The following is a 26,240-nucleotide window of genomic DNA, read 5'->3' as shown; positions in this document are numbered from 1 at the left end:
TAGCCACTGCACTCTAGCCTGGGCAACATAGCGAGACCCTGTCTCTTTAAAAAAAAAAAAAAAAAAAGACATCTTTACCCGCAAACACCTGCGCCCCTCCCCCGCCGCTACACACACACACACACACACACACACACACACACACACACACACACCCCCTGTGGCCGGTTCCACTCTGTCCTCCCCAGGCTAAGCACAGGCGTCAGAGAGCACCAGCGGCGTGAAGTATTGTGTTTATCCTCAGGACTCACTGACGCCTTCCAACACTGACAAACTGCTCATACGTTTCTACAGAATTTTGTAGCTTCTCCCAATTTAACTTTTTTTTTTTTCCTGAGACGGAGTCTCCCTCTATCGCCCAGGCTGGAATTCAGTGGTGCAATCTTGGCTCACTACAACCTGCACCTCCCAGGTTCAAGTGATCCTCCCGCCTCAGCCTCCCAAGTAGTTGGAACTACAGGTGTGCACCACCACGCCCAGCTAATTTTTGTATTTTTAGTAGAGATGGGATTTCACCACGTTGGCCAGGCTGGTCTCAAACTCCTGACCTCAAGTGATCTGCTCATCTCGACCCCGCAAAATGCTGTAATGATTACAGGCATAAGCCACTGTGCCCGACCTCCAATTTAACTCTTTATCACGGAAAATTTCAAGCACGCCCAGAAGTAGAGAAAGGATAAGAAGCCCCCGGGACCTTAGCCCGGATTTGAGGGCAGGTCTCCCACCCTGCGCCTCTGTGGAGCTGCACTCTCCCTCAATCCCCTGCACCCGCTTATGTCCTCTGTGCACATTTTAAAGCAAAGCCCCAGCAGCACATCATTTTATCCAACTTTACAACTCTTAAGGGCTTTACAAACCCGCCGAGCCCTCCCTGAGAGATGGGGATTGTCAACCCATTTCACACATGTGGAAACTGAGGCTCAGAGAGGTGAAGCTCTTGTCCAAAGTGACAGCACAGCAGAGGGGGACTGGCACCCAACCGCCCAGCCTCCCCAGGCCCTGAGACCCCCACTCTGTCCACAAGGCCCCTTGCCAAGCCCGGGGGGCACAGAGCTGAGCCAGCCCTCCTCCTCTTCCCCAACCCAGGGCTCCAGATGGCCGGACTTTGATCCTTGCCAGGGCTGAATTCCAGATGGAGGGCTTCCCGACTGCTCAAGCAATAGGATTGATGGGGTGTTAATGATGTCAAGGCTTATAGACAAACTCCAGCCTTGGCCGGGTGCAGAGAGCCGATTGTCAGTGGTGATAGGAGCCAGGCACTCCGGCCCCATCGGCTCGTGGGCTGGGAGGACGCAGGGAAGACGCAGGGAAGGGGGTTTGAGGACTTCTCGTGATGGAGCAGTTGACAGAATCAGAAATACCTGCCAGATGAGAGCTGGGGGTGCCTGTTCCTTCAGGGTCTCAGGGTGGCTTCATGATGTGGGAGATAGGAGTGTAAAGGGGACATTGAAACCCTCACATGGGGTTCATAGGAAGAGCACTGGATTCAAAGTCCAGCCACTGACTTGGCCACTGACAATCACCTTGGCTCCTTCCTTTCCTCTCTGGGTCTCAGTTCACACATCAACAACAAAAATGATTGTACAGTTGGACGAGATCAGAGGTCAGCAAAGTTTTTCTGCAATGGGCCAGACAGTAAATCCTGCAGGCTTTGCACTGCACACATTGTGGCAAAAAAAAAAAAAAAAAGCAACCATAGACAATACCCAAACCAGTGGGCATGGTGGTGTTCCAATAAAACTTTATTCAAAAACAAATAATAAACAAAATGAAAAAAAAATCTTTATTCACAAAAACAGGTGGCAGGTTGGGTTTGGCCCTCAGGCTGTAGTTTGCTGACCCCAGTTCCCAAAAGGTTCTTTGAGCTCCTCAAAATATGGGAAACAGATCTGTAGCTCTCTGTTAGGGTTCACAAACTCACACCTACGGGGGCCGGGCCAGGGACATGAATGAATAAACAAAAGTCAGTGCAACGCATTAGGGCACGGTAAGGATTACAGCAAACTGGCCAGTCTATGTCCTAACTAACTAAAAATGGATGGGGTGGGGGCTTCTACACGGCTCCAGACTCATCAGTCACTCCACATGGAAATACAGACCTTGCTCCTAGATGTAAGTGATCGCTCAAGAGAAGATAGAAATCTGCTTTTTTTTTTAGAATAAAAAAAGTGATTTATCCTATTTTGAAATGTTGGCTACTGATTCAAACTTTTAAAAAACACCAGGTAGTCAAATCCATCCTGCAGGGGCAAAGACCATATTAGGACCCAGGGTCACCCATTTGTAAACTCTGCCCTACGTTTAGAGGACATTTTTGCCCTTCAGAAACTATGTTAGTAATTTTCAAAAGCACAGGGATGATGTCGGGTCTCGTGCTCAGTGGACGGTGTTGGTGTTTTCCCAACATTGTGGACATCCACAGACAGACGGAAAGGTCAGGAATACAAATAAGGAAAGAGTTGATCTGGCTTCAGCTCAGAAGCCTTCACAAGCTACAGAGGCCTCACCAGAGAAATGTTCCTGTTTGCTCAGTTTCACCCCCGGCCCTGGAACAAGTGACCTGTCAGGCTTCTATGCCCAGGACTTGAAGGGACGTGGAGGCTTCTCTACTTGGTGATAGGGTTTGGCTGTGTCCCCACCCAAATCTCCTCTTGAATTGCAACTCCCATAATTCCCACGTCATAGGTGGAACCCGGTGGGAGGTAACTGAATCATGGGGACAGGTCTTTCCCGTGCTGTTCTTGTGCTAGTGAGTAACTCTCACAAGATCTGAAGGTTTTATAAAGCGGAGTTCACACCTGCACGCTCTTGCCTGCCGCCATGTAAGACGTGACTTTGCTCCTCCTTTGCTTTCCGCCATGATTGTGAGGCCTCCCCAGTCGCATGGAACTGTGAGTTCACTAAGCTTCTTCACTTTATAAATCAACAGTCTTGGATATGTCTTTATTAGCAGTATGAGAACAGACTGATACAGAAGAAAAGAAAGGAAGAATATCTCTCCAGCAACTCGATCTAAAATCTCAGGATGGCTCAGGCCCCTGGAGGCCTTTCCTTGAGTCAAATCCTCAGGAAGGCCAGCACTGCTCTTGTAAATCATTGTCTTCCTGCCCGGGATGGAAGGGGACCAGGAAGCCAGCATGCCAGGGTTTCACTGCCAGCTGTCTCTAAAGCCACATCCAACCAAGACGCCCAATTCAGAAAATGGCCACAAGTCAGGAGGTAGAGAGGGACAGATATGTGGGGCTGGCCCAGGACAGGGATGTTTGCTTTTGTTTGGGGGCCTGCAGGCCTGGGAGCCATTAACAAACGTTTACTAATCTTCCTGTCGGTTTCAGGGGACAAAATTCGAGCCACCAATGAGTCTAAAGCCACAGGGACCTAGGAAGAATATTTAAAAGCCCTGCCCTCATAAACTGGGAAGGAAGAAAAGACACCTTCCCCAGCAATGCCACAGGAGTTATCAAATGTGCTTGTTTTAAAATCAGGTTTATTGAGGTATGAATTATATTCTTTAAAAAATGTACCATTTTGGTGCCGCCACTGTATAAAACAGCATGGCACTTCCTCAAAAAATTAAAAACAGAATTATTCTATGATCTAACAGTTCCCAAATGTGTATGGCCATGTTCATTTTAGCATTAGTAACAATTCCCAAAAGGTGGAGGTAACCCAGTGTCCACTGATGCCTGAAGGGACCAACAAACTGCGGTGTATACACGCAACGGAGTGTGATTCGCCTGGAAAAGGAGGGGAATTCTGGCTCCTGCTACAATAGAGGTAAACCTCGAAGACACTACGCCAAGTGAAATAAGCCGGTCACGAACGGGCAAATGCTGTGTGACTCCACTCACAGGAGGCACCTGGAGGAGTCAAGACCACAGAGACAGAAAGAATGGTGGCGCCAGGGGCTGGGGGAGAAGGACACGGGGAGCTCATGTTCGATGGGCACAGGGTTTGCTTTGCGAGATGAAAACATTCTGGAGATTGATTGCACAGCACTGTGACGCTAACCTAACTGTGAATCAATCTAACCCTACTGGGTTTTACATTTAAAAGTGGCTAAGATGGTAAATTACACATTATGTGTATTTTTACTTCAACTAAATTATTATTATTATTTATTGTACTTTAGGTTCTGGGGTACACGTGCAGACCATTCAGGGTTGTTGCATAGGTACATACATGGCAAGGTGGTTTGCTGCCTTCCTCCCCTCATCACCTATATCTGGTATTTCTCCCCACATTATCCCTCTGCACCCTCCCCACCCCCCGCTGTCCCTCCCTAGTCCCCCCCACAACTGACCGCAGTGTGTGATGCTTCTCTCTCTGTGTCCATGTGTTCTCACTGTTCAACACCCGCCTATGAGTGATACCATGTGGTGTTTGATTTTCTGTTCTTGTGTCAGTTTGCTGAGAATGATGGTTTCCAGATTCATCCACGTCCCTCTGAAGGACACGAACTCATAATTTTTTATGGCTGTGTACTATTCCATGGTGTATATGTGCCACATTTTCTTTATCCAATCTATTGTTGATGGACATTTGGGTTGGTTCCAGGTCTAAGCTATTGTAAACAGTGCTGCAATGAACATATGTGTGCATGTGTCTTTATAATAGAATAATTTCTAATTCTTTGGGTATATACTCAGTAATGGGATTGCTGGGTCAAATGGTATTTCTATTTCTAGGTCCTTGAGGAATCGCCACACTGTCTTCCACAATGATTGCACTGATTTTCACTCCCACCAACTAAATTATTCTTTAAATGCACCCATTTTAAATGGAGAATTCCCTGTGCTTTGACAAATGTAACACCTCCAACTAAAATAGAGACGTTCCCCTCACTCTACAGAGTTCCCTCATGCCCTTTTGCAGTCTAATAATTTCTAAAGCATCCTATTGGGTTAAAACTTAATGAAGTAGAAGTGATATCTCCACTGCCCTGGGTCTGGTCCAAGTCGACAAACTCTGAGGCTACCAGGAGCATTTCACACGCAGGTCCCTTTCTGCCTGGACCCACGGGCCTTTTCCAAGACGTCTGTGAGGTTTACAGGGTCAGGGAGGCACCACAGGAAGGATATTTGCCTTGGTTTCTTCTATGCGAATCAGCTGCCCAGGTATTGAATGCAACAACATTAAACCTTCTCTTCACACACACACACATGCACGCACATGCATGCATGCACACACATCCCCCGGCAGCTGCCAGCCTCTTAGCTCAATCTTCTATGCACTGTAAATTTGCCAAGCCAGATTGCTCTTCTCAGCCACCCCTACACCTGGCCCCATGCCCAGCCGCAAGTCTGTCCTCTGGGACTGTTCACCCAAACGAGGGCTCCCTAGGAGAGGGGACTCAGACCAGCCCCCCAGAGCTGCTCCCCAGGGCCTTGCTTTCAAATTCACTTTTGCCCATTAAGATTTGTCATGAACAGCGTCCCCTGGTGGAAAATCTAGGACATAACAAATATGTATCTGAGCTTCTGCCGTTATTTTTGAGAATGCATTCATTCCAAAATACTTGCGGGGGGAAATAATTTTTCGGTGAAGAACCCCAGATGACACAGCCTTAACCAAGGGTTCAATGTTAACGTCACTTGTAACTGGACACAGTGACATCTCGAACCCTATCAACGCCAGGCATTGAAAAGGACGCATCACTTCCATGGGGTTCTAGTCCCAGGATACATAGCCACAATTTCAACACTAGAACATATCAGACTAACCCAAGTTGAGGACAAAATAACTGAGCAGTGTCAAGGTCATGAAACAACAAGGAAAGATGGAGGAACGGTCGCAGATCAGAGGAGACGAAGGAGGTGTGATGAGTGAAGCCATGTGGGGTCCCGGACTGGACCCTGGATCAGGAAAAGGACCTTGTGGGAAAACGTGCAATCTGAACAAAAGCTGAGGTTGGGCTCACGGTGATGCACCAACACCCATCTCTTAGTTCTGATGCTTGTCCTGTCCTGTGATGATGCGAGATGTTGACACCCAGGGTGGATGGGGGAAGGGTATACAGGAAGCTCTGCTGCTTTTGCAACTTTTCTGTAAGTGCAAAATTATTTCAAAATAAAACGTTTTTTTAAATTGCAGGCCTTTTTCCCAATTCCCTGGTCTGTAGGCTGGGAATACAGCCCCTGCTCTTCTGGAACCTCCGTTCTAGTAGAGACAGCACACAAACAGACCAAGCAGGTGTGTCTGCATTGAGTGAGGCAGCCAAGTGACAGAGCGCTAAGGGCTGAGGCGGCTGGGGGCTAGGGGCTGGGAGACAGTGGGTCAGGGACCAGCTCTCTATGGAGATGCCTCTGGAGTAGGGATCTGAGTAATGGAGGGTAGCCCCTGCCCCCAACCTAATTCATTCATGAATTTAACAGCTACTATTTCAGAGCCTGCCACATGCCAGGCACCTGGGATACAGCAGTGAGCAACAGGCACTCAAATCTCTAGCAATGACCTACGGATGCTTGCATTCTAGGAGGAGAGAGAAAGAAGTCACTAAGGCACACAGTGTGTTCCATTGGGGAGGGGCTGGCAGCATGGGAGGGGGCGCCTGTGCTTTTCACACAGTGAGCACCGTTCACAGCAGGCCTTAGAGAGCAAGTGACAGGGAATGCAAGCCCGGAGGAGGGGGCGGAGGGAGACATTCTGGTGAAGGGGACAGGACGTGCAAAGGCCCAGAGGTGGGAGCATGTTTGGCAAACTCGGGGATGCCAATGTAGCTTTCATGTGGCACAAAAACAGGCAAAGGGGGCCAGATATGCCAGGCCTTGAGGGCTGCTGCTTGTTTTTTATTCCCACCCTCAGGAGGATTCTGCGTAGAGGAAGAACAGAGTGGCTCCATCCTTGGTTTGAGACCAGTGAGCAGATGCTGGCTGGAGAATGGTCTGCACAGGCTGTGGGTGGCGAGAAGCTGCCTGCTGCAGCCAGGTGACAGAGCACTGGCTCCAGGACAGTGACAGCTGCGGACATGGTACAAAGAAATTCAGATTCTAGGTTCATTTTGAAGGTGGGGCTCACAAGATTGGAACAAATGGATCAGATGCAGACTGACAAATCAGTTCAGAGACTCCCCCAGGCTTTCGGTTGGAACCCAACCTCTCGAAGAAGAGAGGACTGCAGAGGGTGATGCAGACATAGAGGGAAAAATCGAGCATTCCATTTCACGTATGTTTCAAACGCCTATTTGCCAAATATGAAAAGGGGTAAAGTGAGCCTTTCATGACTCTTCTTGGAAAAAACAAGAACGGACATTTGTTGAGTGTCTACTGCCTGCAGATGCTGTCCCATCCACGCAGGGATCACGGCATTTCCCTCTCTGCAGTAGGTGAAGGCAGTGCCTGAGTGTTGCATGTTACAGAAGAGGCAAGAGACACAGAGAGAGGCCACGGAGAGCCAGGACATTGATGCACATCCAGGCTCTAAACCACGGATTTTTGAAATGTTAGGGAGAAAACTTAGAGAAAACAGGTATCTTTGAAGTGCAGAAGGCTCCAGAAAAATGACCAGATACAATGGTAGGAAGTAACTCGTCTCTCCAGGGCTCAGGGCATGCAGCTATTCCACCCGACCATTCGGTTTGTGGAACGTCTCCTCTGTGCCAGGCAGGCAGGGGCGATGGGGGAGAGTCCACTGATAACACAGTGGTGTCGGTGCCCTGATGGGTCATCAGCTACTCTGGGAGTCCCAGGAGGGACAGAGGGGCCAGCCCAAAGCTAGAGACGGCTCCACAGAGGCAGCAAAGACCAGAGATTTCAGGCTTTATCAGCACTGAGACTGAGGTGAGAAGTTCCTCAAGCAGAGTGGGCTTTCTAGGTGTGAGCCGTATGCAAGGTGGAATTTTAGTCAATGAAGTAGAAACAAGGACTGCAAGACTTAAGGGTTTCCAAGGCTCCTGTGAGAGGAGCTCTCTCCTGTTGATTTCTGTTGCTCCTCTCAGTAACTGAAACTTGAGTGGAAGTCAAAGGGTGCTGGACCTAGTTCTGCCCCTGTCCCATGCTCTGTTGCCTTGGGAGACCAGCCTAAGAAGGCTGCTGAAGACTAGGTCATGGTGAACCTCACTGGGTTCCGTGCCTAGGAAGCTGGACTTCACTAACACCACTAATAGCTTGGAGACTGGATTGAAAGAGACAGGCTGCAGACAGGAGGGCGTGAGAGGGGTCACTGTGAGGTCTGGGTAAGAGGTGAGGGGATGAAGCTGGGGGGACACAGGAGGTGGCATTGGCAGGGCTTGGAGATGGAGGAATTGTGATCTAAATGCCTTCAATGTTTCTGCCTGGGGCAACTGGAAACCTACAAGAATCGTTTGGGTCCTGGATCTTTAAGGCCCGGGACAGAACCCAAATCCACGCCCACCTGGGACGATCTGGCAGGCAGTGAGCGTGCTTGGCGCTGTAAACCAGTTCCCCACCCCGCATCTTGGTTTCTAAATGGTGTCTGAAGAACATTCTGAACAAAGGGCACTCCGTAAGGACAGGGTTTAGCCCGGAGTTGGAAGCAGGTAAATTGGTCTCTGCTCTTTCCCCTGTGCCATCTCCCACCTTCCCTGGCTACAGGCCTTATGCTCTGCAAGATCCTCCCTCCATCCTCCTCGAAGATATGAGATCTACTCTCTTGGAACTAAGCCTGAGGGCTACCTTGACACACTGTTCTGAGCTACAGGGAGAGGCCCAGAAGAGGTCTATTCCTAGCTGTAGAATCAGGGCTCTCACTCGTGGTGTCTAATTCTGTGTCCTCATACTGGTGTGGAGGAAACGGCAGGACTGAGAACTGTGCTCTCCATCCCCATCCTGGGGCAGGGAAGGTGTATTAATCTGTTCTCACACTGCTATGAAGACACACCTGAGAATGGGTACTTTATAAAGGAAAGAGGTTTAATTGACTCACAGTTCCACGTGGCTGGGGAGGCCTCAGGAAACTTACAGTCGTGGTGGAAGGCACCTCTTCACAGGGCGGCATGTGAGGGAATGAGTGCCCAGCAAAGGGGGAAGCCCCTTATAAAACCATCAGATCTCGTGAGAAATAACTCACTATCATGAGAACAGGATGGTGGAAACTGCCCCCATGCTTCAATGATCTCCATCTGGTCCCTCCAGCGACAGGTGGGGATTATGGGAACTACAATTGTGATGAGATTTGGGTGGGGACACAGCCAAACTTATCAGAAGGAAAAGCTCACAGCTGTGCAGAGAGGTGGGTGCCAATGTGAATTCATAGTCTCAGGCCTGTTCATTGTTCTCTTCTCATCCCTGATCTGCACCAAGGCTACTTAGCACATCCTGAGACCTACCCACCACTTACTTCCATTTAACACGCTTAGCCTCCTTCTTCACAAGGAAAGGAACAAAACCATCGACCAAGGCTCACTCTCCACCAAGCTTCCAGGTCTCTCCTCCTTGGGTCCTTCCATCTGTCACTCATGTCCTTCCCTGCTCTGGGACTGACGTGTGCTCCAGGCCCCAGCAAATAAAAAAGCAAACCAACCAGCCCCCTGGAACCCCCATGTCCTGCTCTGGCTTCCTGCTTTCTCTCCGCTTTGTTCCTGGTCTCTGTCCCTGTCCTCCCCACTGAAATCATTCTCAGCAAGGTCACCAGTGGCTTCCTTGTTCCCATAGCCATTTGGAGAACAGCTGTCCATCTGCTGGGGCCAGAAACCTTCTGCACCTGCGACCCGCTTCTGAAACCCCACACCTATTTGGTCAATAACCACTTTCTGTTGATTGTTTTTCAATAGCCCTGTCTTCCTCCTCACTGCCCACACCAGGTGTGGCCCACTAATATTCTAGCCTCCATTTGTACCCCCTTCCGATAGCCATAATAGTTGTTGATGTTGTTTGAGACAGGATCTCACTCTGTTGCCCAGGTTGGAGGGCAGTGGTGCGACCGCCGCCTCCTGGGTTCAAGCGACTCTTGTGCCTCAGCCGAGTAGCTGGGATTACAGGTGCTCGACACCACATCCTGCTAACTTTTGTATTTTTGGGTAGAGACAAGGTTTCACTCAAAGTGAGCCACCACCTTGGCCTCCCAAAGTGCTCAAATTATAGGTGTGAACCACCACACCCAGCCATAGCTCTTCTAAAGGGTCAATCTGATCATTAACTTGCTTAAAATGCCTTTGTGGGTCCTCATTTCCCTCAGACACGTCTGGCTGACCTGCAGGGGGCTGCTGTGGCCTCCAGTTCTGCACACGCTGTACCCTTCACCTGGAACACACCCCACTACCACCTCTGACAGCTGCCTCCCATGGACTCTGGGAAGCTTCTGAAAATATCACTTTTCCAGAAAGCTTTTCCCAGGGTGTAAGCACTCTGCCCTCACACTATCCCAGCTCCCCCACCAGGCTGCGCCCACTCTCACTAGACTACGTGCTGCCCAAGGCCAGGGATGATGCCTGCCCTTATCTCTCGTGGTTCCCCCATGCCTGGTTCCAGAGAAGACCTGATGACTCTTAGAATGGAGAATCCGAGAATGACAAGACATGGGGATGAGGGCAGAAGAGAAACAGATGTTCAAAGTGACACAGATTTCAGGGTTGATGAGCAGGAGGGGAAAGAAGAGTTTGAAGGAACAGGTTCAGGGCTATGTCTGGAATGACCCTGGGCTTTTTGTAGGCAGATGGAGACACCGAATCACGGCGAAGGGCTGAGATTGTCTATGCAAAGTGTAGAAGGGCCATGCTGAATTTTGAGACAGTGATGGCAACCGGATGTCCCATCTGTTTTTCCACCTGCCTGCCTATCCACACTGCCCTAGCACAAGTTAAGCTGACTCGGACAGATGTTTCTCAAAGTGTGGGCCACCGGTTCCCGGATCCAAGTCACCTGGGGAGGGAGGGCATTTATGCAGATCTGTGGGCCTTGCGTCCACCAACTGCATCAGGATCTGGGCAAGCCTGGGACTCTGAACACTAAGCAGCTCCCGGAGATCAAGGATTGAGACTATGCCAAGAGAGGTGCAGAATAAGCAACGGGTGAGGAATTAAACGTGTCAGCAAGACAGTGGCCGAAATGGCTTGGTTACAGTGACAGATTAGACGTGGGAGGCATGTGTGTCCTATGATAGCAACAGGCTGCTGGGAACATCCCAGAGGACTCGGAGGGCTCACATCTCGCCCACTGCTCACATAGCTCCCTAGAGGACAGTCCCCTGTATCATAGATGCTGACCTCCTAGACTGATTTCCACCTTAAAGATAGGACTAGAGGCCAGGCGCAGTGGCTCACGCCTATAATTCCAGCACTTTGGGAGGTCGAGGCAGGTGGATCACCTGAGCTTGGGAGTTTGAGACCAGCCTGACCAATATGGAGAAACTCCATCCTGTAGTCCCAGTTACTCAGGAGGCTGCGGCAGGAGAATTGCTTGCACCTGGGAGGCGGAGGTTGCAGTGAGCCAAGATCGTGTCACTGCACTCCAGTCTGGGTGACAAAGAAAACTCCATCTCAAAAAAAACAAAAAGAGATAAGACTAGAGTGTGGGGGTGGGGGGTTGGGGGTGGGTTCATGCGTCTATCCCCTAGCTTGGGGCCTGGCACCTTAGAGGCACATAACCTGTTAGCAGAATCATCAAGTTCCTTCTGCAAACATGTTCGTGTATGTGTAACAGCAGCTGGGGGTGCAAAATGGGAAGACAGTCCTGTGTAACCCTCACTTCCACATTTGCTGGGGGAGAAGCCTAACTAAGGGAGTTGCTAAAACTGGAGGGCAGTGACCAAGGAAAAGGATGAAATAATTTGGGTCTGACTAGCAGGTGTTTTCCCTGTGGCCTAGGAAATGAACCCCACAGAGCCTGAGTCCACAGCCATTAAATCCTGACAGAATGAGAACGGGACTGGAATGGGTGGATCCAAGGTGCTGATCTATTAGAATGGGAACTACTGAATAAGAAGAGCAAGGTGGACGTCTGTGGACTGGGTAAAAGTCATCACTAACGGAATCAGGCCATGGAGGTTTCTTTCCAAAACATGTTAAAAAATAAAGGCAAACGGCAAAGTCCATACACAAAAAAGGCAAAACCGAAGAGTTAAAGGAAGCAAATAAACCTGCATGTGTATTTATAAAAATTGGCTGACAAGTCAACGTGTAACACGGAACAGGAAACGCAAAGGTAAAAATTACCCTATTCAAATAAAAAGAGTATTCTATCAAGAAATAAAATACAACAGCTTGTACCAGGTACACCTAACACAAAATGACAACGGTTGAAAAGAAATGGTGGGCCGAAGATGTAACACTGGATTTCTGAAGAGGGGTGGTATTTGTATCAAAGGATAATTTAAAGCAAAAAATTTTATGCAGAATAAAAGGGTCATTATACAGAGATAAATTATATAATAGATACACACCATTAAACCTTTATGCACCAGTAAGGACGTACAAAGAAGACCAAACTTGGAGTGGGAAATTTTCACTCCTACTGTCTGCCTGTGACAGAGCTTGAGGTCCAAATGGGGTATAAAAAACCTAAAAAACATACTCAAGACAGAATTAATTGCTACCAAATCTTACACCCCAGCTCCACTGGCCCATAGGATCACCACTAGCCCCATGTGGCTGTTAATAACTTTCAAATATGGTGAGTGTGACTGAGAAACTCATCTTTTCATTTTATGTAAGCCTAATTAATTTAAATTTAATTTAAAAACTATAGCAGTGTATTTTTTTCTGCTAAATCCCATTTTTTTGGTAGAGCTACATTTTTCTTTAACCATTGAAAATTTAGCATCCAAATGTAGATGGGCTGTAAATGTTAACTAAATACAGATTTCAAAGACTTTGCGAAAATAAGAATGCCACATAGTTCACCAACAATTTTTATATTGATTTTAGGTTGAAATGGAATAGGAGTTTGGATATATTTGGTTAAGTAATATTAAAATTAATTTCACCTGTTTATTTTTACTTTTCAAATGTGACTTCTAGAAAATATAAAATTACACATATGGTTCACGTTGTATTTCTATTGGGTAACACTGCCCATGAAATAGGACACACCATGTTTTGAAGATTTCAGAGAATGTTCACAAAAACTGCTTACTGCTAGATTATGTTGTAGTTTAAGAGAATATTACAGTGTGAGAGAATTTAAGAGAACTTTCCTTAACAAAAAAGTATCAAAAAAGAAATAAAGAACCAAGAGTGTAAAAATGAAAATGAAAACATTAATCGTCAAGACTTGTAGGATGTAGTCAACTTAAATCTAGTGCCAGATTTTAGCGCTTTTAGCTTTTGACATCTCAAACGATAAAAGCAATTTTATCCCTTTTAGTGTTTGACATCTCTGAGAATCTGATACAAAGACCTTCTCCCTAGAAAAATGCACATACATAAAGAATCCTGTACATAATTTGAGGAGGGCCGACACATTCAGAAGCCCCCAGGCTAGAATGCCTATATCATCAAAAGTGAAAGTAAATTAACTAAGCAGGCAATTAAAATTCAAGGAAAATGAAGCATAACTCTCAAGGAAACTAGGAAAAAGAAGAGAAGACAAAGCCAGGATAGAAACAGCAGAACTGTTAAGTCCATGAGCTTAGTCTTTGGAGAAATCAAACAAAAACAAACAAAAAAGCAAATTGCTAGAAAAATCATTCAAGGGGAAATAAAAGCATTAATTTTGTTAGAAATGGAGAAGAGCATACATCACCAAAAAGCTTCAAAATTAAGGGAGTATTCTGCACCACTGCATAGTAATACGTTTGAAAACCTCAGTTTTTTCCCCTGTAAAAATCTAAATTAACAAAACTGACAAAAGAAATGGAAAACCCAAATCAACCCAACAAAGAAAAAAAAATCCTGTTTTGTAAACTGCTTCCCCCAAATGCATCAGGATCTGATGAATTCACTGGTAAATTATTTCAGATTTTTGAGGTACAACTAATTCTACTGTTTCAACAGTATCAGTGTTTGGCAAACGTTTCCTGAGTGCCTAACTTCAGTACAGTCTCAGCCCAATATAAAGTTGGTGTCGTGACAGATAAACTCTGGGATTTGCAGAAAATGACGGGAAGTTCACTGGTTCACCCTGTGAAGCAAACGTGATCTTGACCCCAGACCTGCTACGAGAGAGAACCTCCTAAGCTTTGCAGTAATACAAGAAATAGCAACAATACAAAATATTGGTGTATTATAACTACAGAAACACTGTCTCTTCAACAATTAAAAAGAAATCACGTAATTCAAAGAAAGCAGACAATAAACTCTGTATGTAAATAATGTATATAAATTAATAAGACAACGTCAAGACCTCTAAGTGAACAAACTAAGATTTAGAGGAGCTTATGTGAAAATGCTTACTGGAAAATGTTGTAGCACAAATTAAGTAAGACAATTACTATTTTACATGCTACATTATGTAAACTGACATTCCCACAACAAATATTTCCTTGTGAGCTTCTGTTCTAAGCTCTGGGGTGGCCAACTTTACTGAATATTGTCTGGTCTTGTAAAACAGGTGGATTGAAACATGCTTCACTCAACAGCAAGGCAAAATAGGTATACAATATGCAGCAAGAGCCAGAGAAATGCTCAGAGTTGCTGCCAATTTCAACATGTCTGCCTGCTGTGCGCACTGGGTGAATTTCAAGCACACTCCAGGACAGATGCGGTCTGACTCATATGGTAACAGCCCAGACAAGTGCCGTGGTAGCAGATTATTAAAAGTGAATGTGGTTTCCTCACTTGCCTGCTTGTTTGAAAGAAAAAAAAAAAGTGGGACTAATGGGAGTGTCTGCCTTGGGGTCTTCCCATCACCTGGGAACTTACATTCATTGAAGAAATAACCTTTACAGAGAAAAATCCATACTTTGGTTATGTCCAACCTTTTTCCTGGTCATTAAACTTTCTTCCTCATCAACTTGTATTTCTTACCTGTTTCATGATTTAGCGTTCTAATCAAAAGCAGTAAGTGTCAAAAAATCTTTTTTAAACTTGACCTGGGAATTCTAAGCAAAGTGGAGGAAAATTGGTAAATCTGGTTCCAGGCAGAACAGGATGCCCAGGGCAAACGTTACAACCCCATAATTACCTGGCACAACAGAATTTTCTAGTGGTTTATCATTAGGCATTAATGACATGAAATAATTACTGTTAAAGTGACCTTTTTGTCACAGAAATATAAACAAGAGAATCATTTAACACCAAGATAACATGGTAATAAGTGAAAATTGCATCTTGATAGGATTTGGGCGTACGGTGAATTCTAAAGCTCGACTTCCTTTCTATACTGGCTTGACTGTAAATGGCAAGTGGCAAAGACTGTTTTCAATATGTGGCTTATGCTTCTGCAGTAGGTCTTATGAGAAGTTTGCTTTTAAAAACTTATTGATGAACTGCACTTCTATAAAGATTTTTAGTGGTTCTTTGATGCCCAGTTGGTAACAGATACCTTACCCCATGACCCCCTGAATAGAAAAAACATAAAACTACATAATCCCATGATTGGAGGGAATGAACTGGTGTGAAGAGCAGAATCTGCATGATGCAAACTGCCGAAGGCTGATGGCTTATCTACATCTAACTTGCAAGATATTTAAATGCATTCAACAATTAATTTTTCCTACCTCAAAGAGATTTAGCTGCGATTGCTGAATTAGTACAGATAGGGGCAGTTATGAAAATGACATTCCCACCAAAAATAAAGCAAACACTAATTGTTGAATATAGTACCACCCAATGTATGGGCTAAGCACTGAAGCTACAGAATGCTTGTAAAAGTGCCACCTAGTTCTGATTATTTAGTTGATGCCAAGACTATATAAAAGTTATATATGGCTGGACGCAGTGGCTCACACATGCAATCCCAGCGCTTTGGGAGGCAGAGACGGGTGGATCACTAGGTCAAGAGATCGAGACCATCTTGGCCAACATGGTGAAACCCCGTCTCTACTAAAAATACAAAAATTAGCTGGGCATGGTGGGGTGTGCCTGTAATCCCAGTTACAAGGGAGGCTGACGCAGGAGAATGGCTCGAACCTGGAGGCAGAGGTTGCAGTGAGCCAAGATTGGCCACTGCACTTCAGTCTGGCAACGGAGTGAGACTCTAAGGCAGTAACTGGATGGGATCACTATTATCTTTTAACAAAAAGTTGGCCTCACTTTTCTCAGCCTTTCTTCAACAGTGCACCTGTAACATGGATACAAGCCTTTTAATTTGCAAAGCATTTCTCATGCAATTTGCAGATGAAATAACAGAGGCTGAGTTGTCTCAATAGCTTTACTTCTGGATTCTGATAATGTTAGCTTCAGAACAACGTATATTTCTAAAATGATGAGGGGAGATTAAAAGCAAGGCCTTTCCAATTATTCAAATTTTTATTATTGTAAGCTTTGCCAAGTCCTGTGGTTTAACCATTTTTAATGAGAGATTTTGCAAAGCCAGTATGCGAAACATACCCTCGCAACTCCTGCTAGAACATGCGGCCTTTCCTAGCTGATGGACCCAAGAAGGGAACAGCATGGTAGATGGTGTGCAGCCAACAGGGACTTGTGTGTGGTGTATCAGATGCCAGACTCCCGTCAGCAGCCTGTGAATCAGGAAGACAGCAGAGAGAGATGTATCTGTCATTTCTAAGAGACATCTAAAAGAAACTGGCTGAGACTGTGAAGAGAAAGGTGGTGGAATATAAATATAGATTTGTCATTTGTGCTAGGATTGACCACAATCTTACAGCTGAGAGACACCGTTAGATCTCATCAACTCACAACAGTTGATTCAGTGTTGTGTGTGTCAGCATCTAAAAACTGATCGAGAAATGTACTTGTGACCTGGAGTATGAGAATACCATTTCCAAACAGCTGCTGGGGGTGATCAGGGCAGTAAAATTCTACATCCGTTTCACTGACTGGAAGGTAGAGTCTAGCTATTGGTCTAGGGCTATTCAGTCCATATGCACACACCTCTTGAACAGGTATAGATAATTTTATGCAAAGGCAAGATGGGAAGGGAAAAAAGCCACTCAAAGTTTCAGTAATTCAATAATTTATTCCTCTAAAAAAGTGTGTAAAAGTATATAGCTCTCATCCACAAGGTATATATGAATGACATTTAAAATGGAGGCCTTTTAGTATTGTTTCTTTTTATCAAAGTCTTTTAGTGTACTGTACCAGCGCTATACTGTAGTTATTTTTTTAAATGAACTTCACATATTTTTGTATTCTTTCAAATTGTTTGCTATATATAAAAGAAGCTCACTGCAAAATGCTTGAAGGAAAAAAGGAAACAAAAGAAATTCAGAACTTCCCAGAAATGTACAGCTTTTACATTTAAAAAAGGTTCTGAAATATACATACAAGCATGCTGGACGATCCCACCCTTCTCCCCTCCCCACTTCCCCTTTTTTGTTCAAACCATGGTAAGAGTTCTGATTTCTGCAGAATTTCCAAAATTAAAAATAAAAAAAAATAAAATAACTTCTCACTCTGTAGCAAATCCAGGGCTTGTACATTTCAGATTAATTCAGTAAAAAACTCACAAGTAAAATAATGCATATTTAAGGGAAATATACAGACTTTTTCACACAGAAGTACATAATAAGATTTTTTAAAATCTATTGCCATTCATTTATTTTTGCACAAAAACGTATAAATATGTCACCAGCTTTTCTTAACTTAAAAAACTTAAATAAAAGACACCAGATGAAAACTACCCTTTGCTGCCATTTTTTTTTAAGTTTTTTGTAGGGATTTTTTATTTTTTGTGTTTTTTTTTTTTTTCTTTTTCTGCTTAGAATTGGATTTCTAGGGAAGAAAAGCCCCTGCATTAAAAACAGCCCATTTAAAAAAAAATTCAAAGTTCTGATGAATTCCGGGAAAAAAGCAACCCCAAAGTGGTAAAAGATTACAAATATCTACTTTACAATTTGTCTTCTCACCAAGATAGTTTTATACAAGTTTACAATCTTCATCATCTTATGCTCTTCAAAAGGCCTTGAGAATTTTCCTTTCTGATTAAGAAAAAATAGCACTGCAATATTTTTAAAGTCAATTTTACACTGTACACATTAGATACAAATGGTTTGATATATCAGATTTTTTTATCCTATACATTGCGAAAGTCAACCCCCCCTTCAACTGGTGGTACAGAGAACAAAATTATCCATTTACAAGTTATTTCTCTGCTTTCACATTCCCACCACACAACTTTTTTTTTTTTAATATAATGTTTTAAACTTTAGATTATTTCAAGAAAAATACTTTTACAAAATCATATCAATTATTACATTTTTCCTTTTTTGTTAATAACCAGGACATGGAAGTCTCTTGGAAGAACTTTTAAAATTTGCATGATTCTCTCCACAGATGACAAGAGCTCAAAGGCCTGGTCACAGTGGCTCCCGGGAGGCCAGTACACGCCCACTGCCCTCACACAGAAACACACAACACAAGGGTTAGAAACAGGGTTTCAAAGACAACCCTCTGGGCCAGGAATGAGGAGTCATAAAATACTTCAATTAGCCATTAATGCTTTAAAAAGGCATTTTTTTAAAAAGTCCCACCACAAAGGCTCAACTTCAAGTACTAATTTAACGGTTAAGTTGTAATATTTCTTTGAAATAATATTCCTATGGTCCAGAAAAAATTCACCATATTTATAACTGATTTCATGAGCAAACACTTCCGATTGTTTTATGTACATATGTTATATGTACAAAAGGACAAAAGTCCCTTTTGATCTAATGAGAGGAGAGACCTGGCTTTCGATAAGAATTCACTAGAAAATATATTTCCGTTGTGACTATATAAAACTAATTAAGGTACTTGCCTCCATGGCTCTGAGCTGAGCTTGACTGCCTTCTGTATAAAAATGTTATCCTTCATGAAATGCTGGCCACTTAACATGGCAGAACTTTTAAAACCCAGTTTGTTGTTAACAAAACCTACTGCTGGGTGGTTTTGAATATATTACTTTTAGGCATGATCTCCCCAATGTGATTTTACTCCTTTTCCGGCTTCTAGGACAGAGGTATGTAGTCAAAGAATCCTATGGTGGATCTGAATTGGGTTTCAGCTACTGTACCTGGTCCTTGTGAATTAAAAACATAAAAAGTCACGAAAACCATATAACAAAACAAATTAAAATAAATAATCAAAATGAAGCTGTCTCCAGACCTTCTGCACTGACACACAGGTTTGAAGTCAACCAGAGCACTCATGCCAATCTGGATGGGAGCACTAGGGAGACAGAAGCCCCAGTACGAAACCATGTACTTGAGCTGGTTCTTATTTTTAAAAAGTCCCAGATTATGGAGTTCAGGTAACCCACAGGCCATACACCAGTAACTATAGGATTTCATCCAAAGGGCTAGACTGCCCTCAGTTGTATACAGAGGCTGAAAACACAGACTCTTGTGCAAAAGGACACTGTCTCTTCTGTTTCCTGCTGAAAAGCCATGAACAACCACCACTTCCTGTGGACCAGTGGTTGGGGGCTACACACACCATCGCACTGGCTGAAAGTCACCACTTATGGAAGTTTCCAGGTCCATGAGAGAAGTGTCAAGGAGTCACTCTGGTAATGAACACTGCAGAATTGACATGTGCCTGCTGAGAAGGAATCACAGTGCAGGACTGTGGAGAGTGGTCTGAAGAAAAGGATGTGGGGTATTTGCAGAGTGTAGCAGTTTCCTTGGACTGAGGTTGCAGGGAGAAGGAACTGAGCCAGAGAGAACAAGTGCTTTTCCCATTAAAGTATATTCATGATGGCATTGTACAACTGAGTGAGCACCACAAAGTGGACGGGAAGGCAGGAAGTACGGTCCTGGGTGGCCGGATTGCACGTGAGCCAGGACAGGGCATTGTACTGCTCCAAAACAAACCTGCCAAAGAGAACACACAGACCGGGGCATGAGCCTCAAGAGGGAAAACTGGTTCTCAGATTCTAGCACACTCCAGATCTTAGCAGGAAGGAGGTCTCAAAGGCATCCTCTAACTTGCCCCAGGCTCCAGGCTCCTTCCCTTGTCCTTTCTCTCATGTTCCTCCTTCCTTCTAGACCTGGATTATCTAGTACAGTAGCCACCAGCCACATGTGGCCACTGAGCTCTGTCAATGAGGCCAGTCAGAACTTGCACGGACTGCAAGTAAAAGGAGGAACAGGAGCTCAAACACTTGGTATTTTTCAAGCATGAAAAAGGGCTGGGTGCAGTGGCTCACGCCAGTAATCCCAGCAACTTTGGGAGGCTGAGGTGAGTGGATCACCTGAGGTCAGAAGCCCAAGACCAGGTGAGCAACATGGTGATACCACATCCATCTCTATCAAAAATACAAAAATTAGGCGTGGTGGTGCATGCCTATAGTCCCAGTTACTCGAGAGGCTGAGGCAGGAGAATCACTTAAACCCGTAGGCTAAAGTTGCAGTGAGATCCTGCCACTGCACTCCAGCCTGGGTGATACAGCAAGACTCTATCTCAAAGAAATAAAAATAAAAATAAAAGAAAACAAGAAAGCATGTAAAATATTTCATGAATTTTTTTTTTTTTTTTGAGACGGAGTCTTGCTCTATCGCCAGGCTGGAGTGCAGTGGCGCAATTCATGAATATTTTTATATTGTTACATGTTGAAATAACATTTTGAATATATTGAGTTAAATAAAATACATTACTAAAATTAACTTCAATAAGTTTCTTTTTACTATTTTAATGTTACTAGTAGGGCAGATCACGAGGTCAAGAGATTGAGACCATCCTGGCAAAAATGGTGAAACCCTGTCTCTACTAAAAAAAACACAAAAATTAGCTGGGCATGCCGGCGCACACCTGTAGTCCCAGCTACTCGGGAGGCTAAGGCAGATTGCTTGAACCCGGGAGGCAGAGGTTGCAGTAAGCCGAGATTGCACCACTGTACTCCAGCCTGGAGTGAGGCAACAGAGCGAAACTCTGTCTCAAAAAAAAAACTTCAATCAGATCTGAGGTTCACATTGTATTTCTATTGGACACTGTTCCTCTAGGGCAGGAGTCTCCATCCAGCCTTTTTTGGTACCAGGGACCAGTTTTGTGGAAGACAATTTTTCCATGTGGTGGGAGATGGTTTCAGAATGAAACTTCACCTTAGATCATCAGGCATTAGAGTCTCACAAGGAGCGCACAACCTAGATCCCTCGCATGTGCAGTTCACAACAGGGTTCGTGCCCCTATGAGAATCTAATGCTGCTGCTGATTGAAAGGAGGCGGAGCACAGGCTGTCGTGCTAGCTCACCTCTGCTTACCACACACTGTGAGGCCTGGTTCCTAACAAGGTATAGACTGAGGTTTCGGGGTCCCTACTCTAGAGGGCCTGGAAGCCAAATTCATGTTGATCAGGTTCTTGATTTTTAGCCATAATTATACATTAATCTATAATGTATAGTTTCCTATGATTTCCTAATCATTTAAGAGTTAGAAAACATTAGAAAAGGCTTGCATATTTTCTCAAGGTATATGAAGAATGTCTGTGGCTTGCCAAACTTCAAGAGAATTAATAAACACTTCTGGGATGCATTTCCCAACTGTGTAATTTATGTTCTAGTCCATTTTTTTTTTTTTTTTAAATCACATACTCTACTTCAGGAAGGATAAAAAACATTTTCAATTGCGAGATGCTTTAAAAGTTCCAGACACTGTCTTCTAATTATCCCTAAATCTGACCTCTTTTCACCTCCATGAAGCGCCTTCTCTGAACAGGAAGCAAAGGCAGCTGTACTTGCCTATCACCGCCTAACGGAATCAAATGTGATCCACGGCCTGTCCCATGTATCTATGGGGGCTGCAGGTCTCACCGACTGATCAGACACTGTTTCACTGCACAAACACCAGCAACTTTTCTGTGAATACCACACTTAAATTAAAACACCTTGGAAAGATAAGAGTAAAGGAATATTGTTTCCAATTGCACTGCTATGTTGCCTAGGTTGGTATCTACCTTAAAACATCAGACGTAGTTTTGGAGTCAAGAGGGTGTGGAACCCGCTGAGAATTCCTGGCAGGCAGAAGTTCATCTGTCTGTGCTACTGAAATGTGGTGATGCAGCGAAGCCTGGTGAAAAAACAAAGAGAGTTACCTCTCTGGTCTAGACAATCACGGTGCAGAAGTGAGGGAGGCCATGTCTGCCAGAAGTCAGGGTTTCTACGTGTCTAAAACTTTGAAGGAGCTCAGTAACCCCCAAGGTAATCCCAAATAACTTCTTATTCTAGAGTTGGGGGAAAAAAAGCAAACTTTTTGAGCCTATATTTTGTCAACTAATATTTTGTTTCTTCAATGGAAATAGTCTAGCACACACAAAAATAATATATAATAAGGTCCCATGAACTGGTATCACCAAGATGCAACAATTATCAATATTCACCACTTTTCTATTTTCATTTTCTGAATTATTTTAAACCAAACCCAAATATTAGCATCTCTACAAAACATTAAAAAAAAATTAGCTGGGCATGGTGGTGTGTGCCTGTAGTCCCAGCTACTTAGAAGGCTGAAGCCAGAAGATTGCTTGAGCCTGGGAGGATGAGGATGCAGTGGCCTGTGATTGCACCACTGCACTCTAGCCTGGGCAAGAGAGTAAGCCTCTGTCTCAGAAAAACAAAACAAACAAAAATAAAATATTGTATCATTTTGCTTATAAAAAAGTCAGCAGATATCTCACATAAGGACCTTTAAACATAAGAGTAATTATCATACACAATACAAATTAACAATGATTCCTTAATATTATCACCTAATCTGTAGGATAATGAGGAAGATAAAGCTCCCTTGTTATCTCAAAAAATGTCTTTTTATATTTGGTTTACTAAAATCATGAGCCAACATGATCTATACGTGACAAATGATTAAAGGCACGTACTGTCTACTGTCCCACTTGAAGTAACAGGATTCAACACTGGGTTCAGGCGGTACCAGCACACTACACCTACCGTAAAGTTCCTCATCAACTTTTCCCCTAATGATTTTGGTATAGTTTACTTTATTAAATGACTAAATAGTAATATACGTAAAGGAGAGGCAATACATAAATGCTTCTCTTTATTCTTTTATTTTCAGGTTGAGTTGACGCTCTAGCAGTTACAAATGATGACTGATTTTTGTTTGTTTTCCAAGGATTTGTTTCAGTCTGTTACTGTCATCACTCTTTCTAATGATCACATTGTCCCATCCCATCCCTGGCCAATAAGACTGCCCTTTAAGATGGCTCCTGAGGCCCTGATATGACCGTAATCATCTTTGGTAACTTTCTTGCTTTTAGGTATGACAAGATGCCCCAGGTTCATTGTGATTACTTCCTGCTTCATACCTGGAATTAGTCATCTCTTCAAAGAACCATAGTTCCTTTAAGTGACAACGGTATGTAGGAATCACAATTGTGGCAACAGAGGTATTTATTGCTGCTAAGCTTTTTCAGCAGACAGAGCTAAAAAAATGTGTATACTTTTTTAGAGAGAAGAAATAAATCTGTGCCCATACTGATAATTCTAATTCAAAATAAAAAATATATGCATTTTTAGATACCTTCTGTGGTTTTATAATAGTATGTTAAAGTCATTAGGAAAAGAACATTGCTTCACTCTTAAGTTTTTGGTTTAATTCCCATAATTTCTTTTTGAAAAGATAAGCAGCTATGTGTGTATGTGTATATGTGTGTGAATATGTGTATCCTGTAGATTACTCCATGGCAACCTCTACTCCACAGAATGATTATATAGAAATATTCCCCATTTTGTTATAGATGATTAATATTTCACTGTCTGGATGCACCATAGTTGATTCAATCAGGCCCTTACTGATGGACATTTAGGTTCTCTCTAGTCTTTCACATATGTCACTTTCTGTTTTGGCAAAGAACTTTTGGACTATTCCTTAGAGGTGGGATTGCTGCCCTAAAAGGAAAATGTGTAGGGCTGCATCATTCAGCAATCCCACCAACACCAGGGTCCTCTCCCCGTATCTGTGCCAACACAGTATGCTGCCAAATCTTTATATTTTTGTCAGTCTGTGGGCAAGAAATGGATTTCATTCTAGGTGTTGTTGTTGTTGTTTACCACAAACTGCAAGTAAGGGATCTTTTGTTTTTAACACTTAAAATTGGGATTAAAAGGTTCCAAGAAATATATAGGAAGGAGCAAGTGTAAATGTGTGATGTTTATAGCTGACTCTTACTCTTCTCTAATGAAGAACGTGAACAGTCCATGGCAAGGGAGAAAGAGGACGGCTAGTTACTACACCTTCAACACAGGCTTACCATTACGGATAGTGATGCAATACAGATGTGGATAAACACCACTACATTGAACCTCATGCGTCCATCCTAGATTTACCCTCTGGGCCCCACAGTCTCCTCCATGGGCTAATGTGACTCATTTCTTTGTGACATGGTTTAGAGTCCTCCTAAATTCTACTCTCTACTTAGAACTGTAATTAAAATTTCCTCAGAGCATAAGTAGATACAAGAGAAAAAAGGAACAGAGTAAGATTGTGGTGCCTAAGAGCGAAATTTCTACCCAAAATTAAATTTAAGCATAAATCACTCATTCCTTGCAAATTTCCAATATGACACCAAACCAACCTTTAAGAAGAGAGGGCACTGGTTTTGAGCCTGGGGACACGACGACCAAAACCACTGGGGAAGATTCTCAGCTTTGGCAGTTGATACAAAATACCCAAGGGCCAGGGGCTGCTGCTTTAGCTCCTCTGGCGCTTCTCTAGAAAGAAGACGCTCACCCTGGCTCTGAAAAATAAAAATCCCAAAACCATGATCAGCATTTATCTTAAAGCTTGAAAAATGAACTTTCATGAGTTCACTCTGCATACTGCAGTGAATGATCCCCTTTGTGGCAGCATCTCACCGAAAACAACAGGTGACTGAGAAAGGTAAACAGGGCCGGCATCATCTTCGCTGCACACATAGACAAGATACCAGCAAAACTGACAGCCTCGGTCAAGAAAGTACAGATTTATTTGCTTGGGTTTCTTTTCTACAGGATGTAAGATCTATTCCATGGCATTATTATGTAACAACTAAAATGGAAAGATTACAATCTCTGACAGCAGAAGGCTCTACCACACTCACGTGCTCTCACCAGCAACCAAAGACACATAAGCGCACCTGCCTGACCAGGACAACATGACACCAGTATGTGCACAGCACAAATGTTCCTGAGCTGCCAGCAGTGCCAGATCTGCTCACGGAGAAGTCATGTTTTCATTTGCAGCATTCCCCTTCATAAGAGACTCCTGGAAAAAGCTCATTATGTTTTGCTGCACTGACATTTTCCTTATCTTTAATTCTTTTAGCTAGCTTCAACAATTGAAAATGTACCTTTCATGCAAGCAATAAGTAATCCATTTGTTTATAAAAGTCTCTGTTTAAGCTGGGTGCAGTGGCTCACATCTGTAATTCCAGCACTTTGGGAGGCCAAGGCGGGCAGATCACTTGAGGTCAGGAGTTCAATACCTGCCTGGCCAACATGGTGAAACCCTGTCTCAACTGAAAACACAAAAATTAGCTGGGCATGGTGGTGCACGCCTATAATCCCAGCTACTTGCTTAAACCCAGGAGGTGGAGATTGCAGTGAGCGGAGATTGCACCACTGCACTCTGGCTTGGAGAACAGAGTGAGACTATGTCTCAAAACAAAACAAAGAAACCCTTCTGTTTAGAGGGAAAAAATAATCTGCAGCTACTGCATCAAACTCTATCAATTCTGAGTCAGTTAAAAAATAAAAATCTACTTCCACTTTGAATGCATTCTTTTCCCTGCTGTAATGTCTTAACTGGGTATCAAAGAATGTTTAATGGTTCAGAAAAAGGAAATGCTGAAAGTCTCTTGGAGGTCACGTGGGTGCAGGTGCTCAGGACTGAAAAAGGCCACCTGACTAGCTTCAGAACAGCACTGTTTAAATCATGACATTGAATTAAATACTAACTTTTTAAAAATAGACAATGTAAAATTTGTGTTTTTCATTCCCATCACCATTTGCCATGAACAAATTGTCATCAACTGGTAAGTAACTGCAAAGGAAACAAAGGCATTTAAAATCCCTTCCTTCCAGAGGAGGGTAACAAGGGCAGGTATAACATGGGAACAGTCCTTGTTGCCCTCCTCTGGTTTTACCTGCTCTGTGACTAACCTAAGCTTTAAACCTTCTTTCTCTCCACTGTCTAATAAAGTCAGTGCTGGAAATAAAAGTGCCACCGATGGTAACTTAGGCACTTTACATCCATCTTTGTGTCTAAATAAATAAGTGTGAGCGGGGTTGCTTATACCTGTTCAGTCTAAGATACCAGT

General features: G+C 43.8%; 1 protein-coding gene across 2 annotated transcripts in view; it reads right to left on the bottom strand.

Annotated features, from left to right (window-relative positions):
* Nucleotides 1–17,589: 17,589 nt before the first annotated feature.
* MED13L (mediator complex subunit 13L) overlaps nt 17,590–26,240 on the bottom strand; it is a 309,405-nt gene continuing 300,754 nt past the window's right edge. For both annotated transcript variants that reach the window (XM_012469006.3, XM_012469007.3), the window contains exons 29-31: nt 24,519–24,680; nt 21,885–21,997; nt 17,590–19,806 (exon numbers count right to left, since the gene is read on the bottom strand). In XM_012469006.3, the coding sequence (XP_012324429.1) occupies nt 19,674–19,806; nt 21,885–21,997; nt 24,519–24,680 (408 nt within the window). In that variant the 3' untranslated portion in view covers nt 17,590–19,673. The remainder of the gene's footprint in view (nt 19,807–21,884; nt 21,998–24,518; nt 24,681–26,240) is intronic.

This window comes from Aotus nancymaae, unplaced genomic scaffold, assembly GCF_030222135.1.
Source record: "Aotus nancymaae isolate 86718 unplaced genomic scaffold, 86718_ANA_hifiasm-v0.15.2.pri h1tg000021l, whole genome shotgun sequence".
NCBI lineage: Eukaryota > Metazoa > Chordata > Mammalia > Primates > Aotidae > Aotus > Aotus nancymaae.
This window is presented reverse-complemented; position numbering and strand designations above follow the sequence as displayed.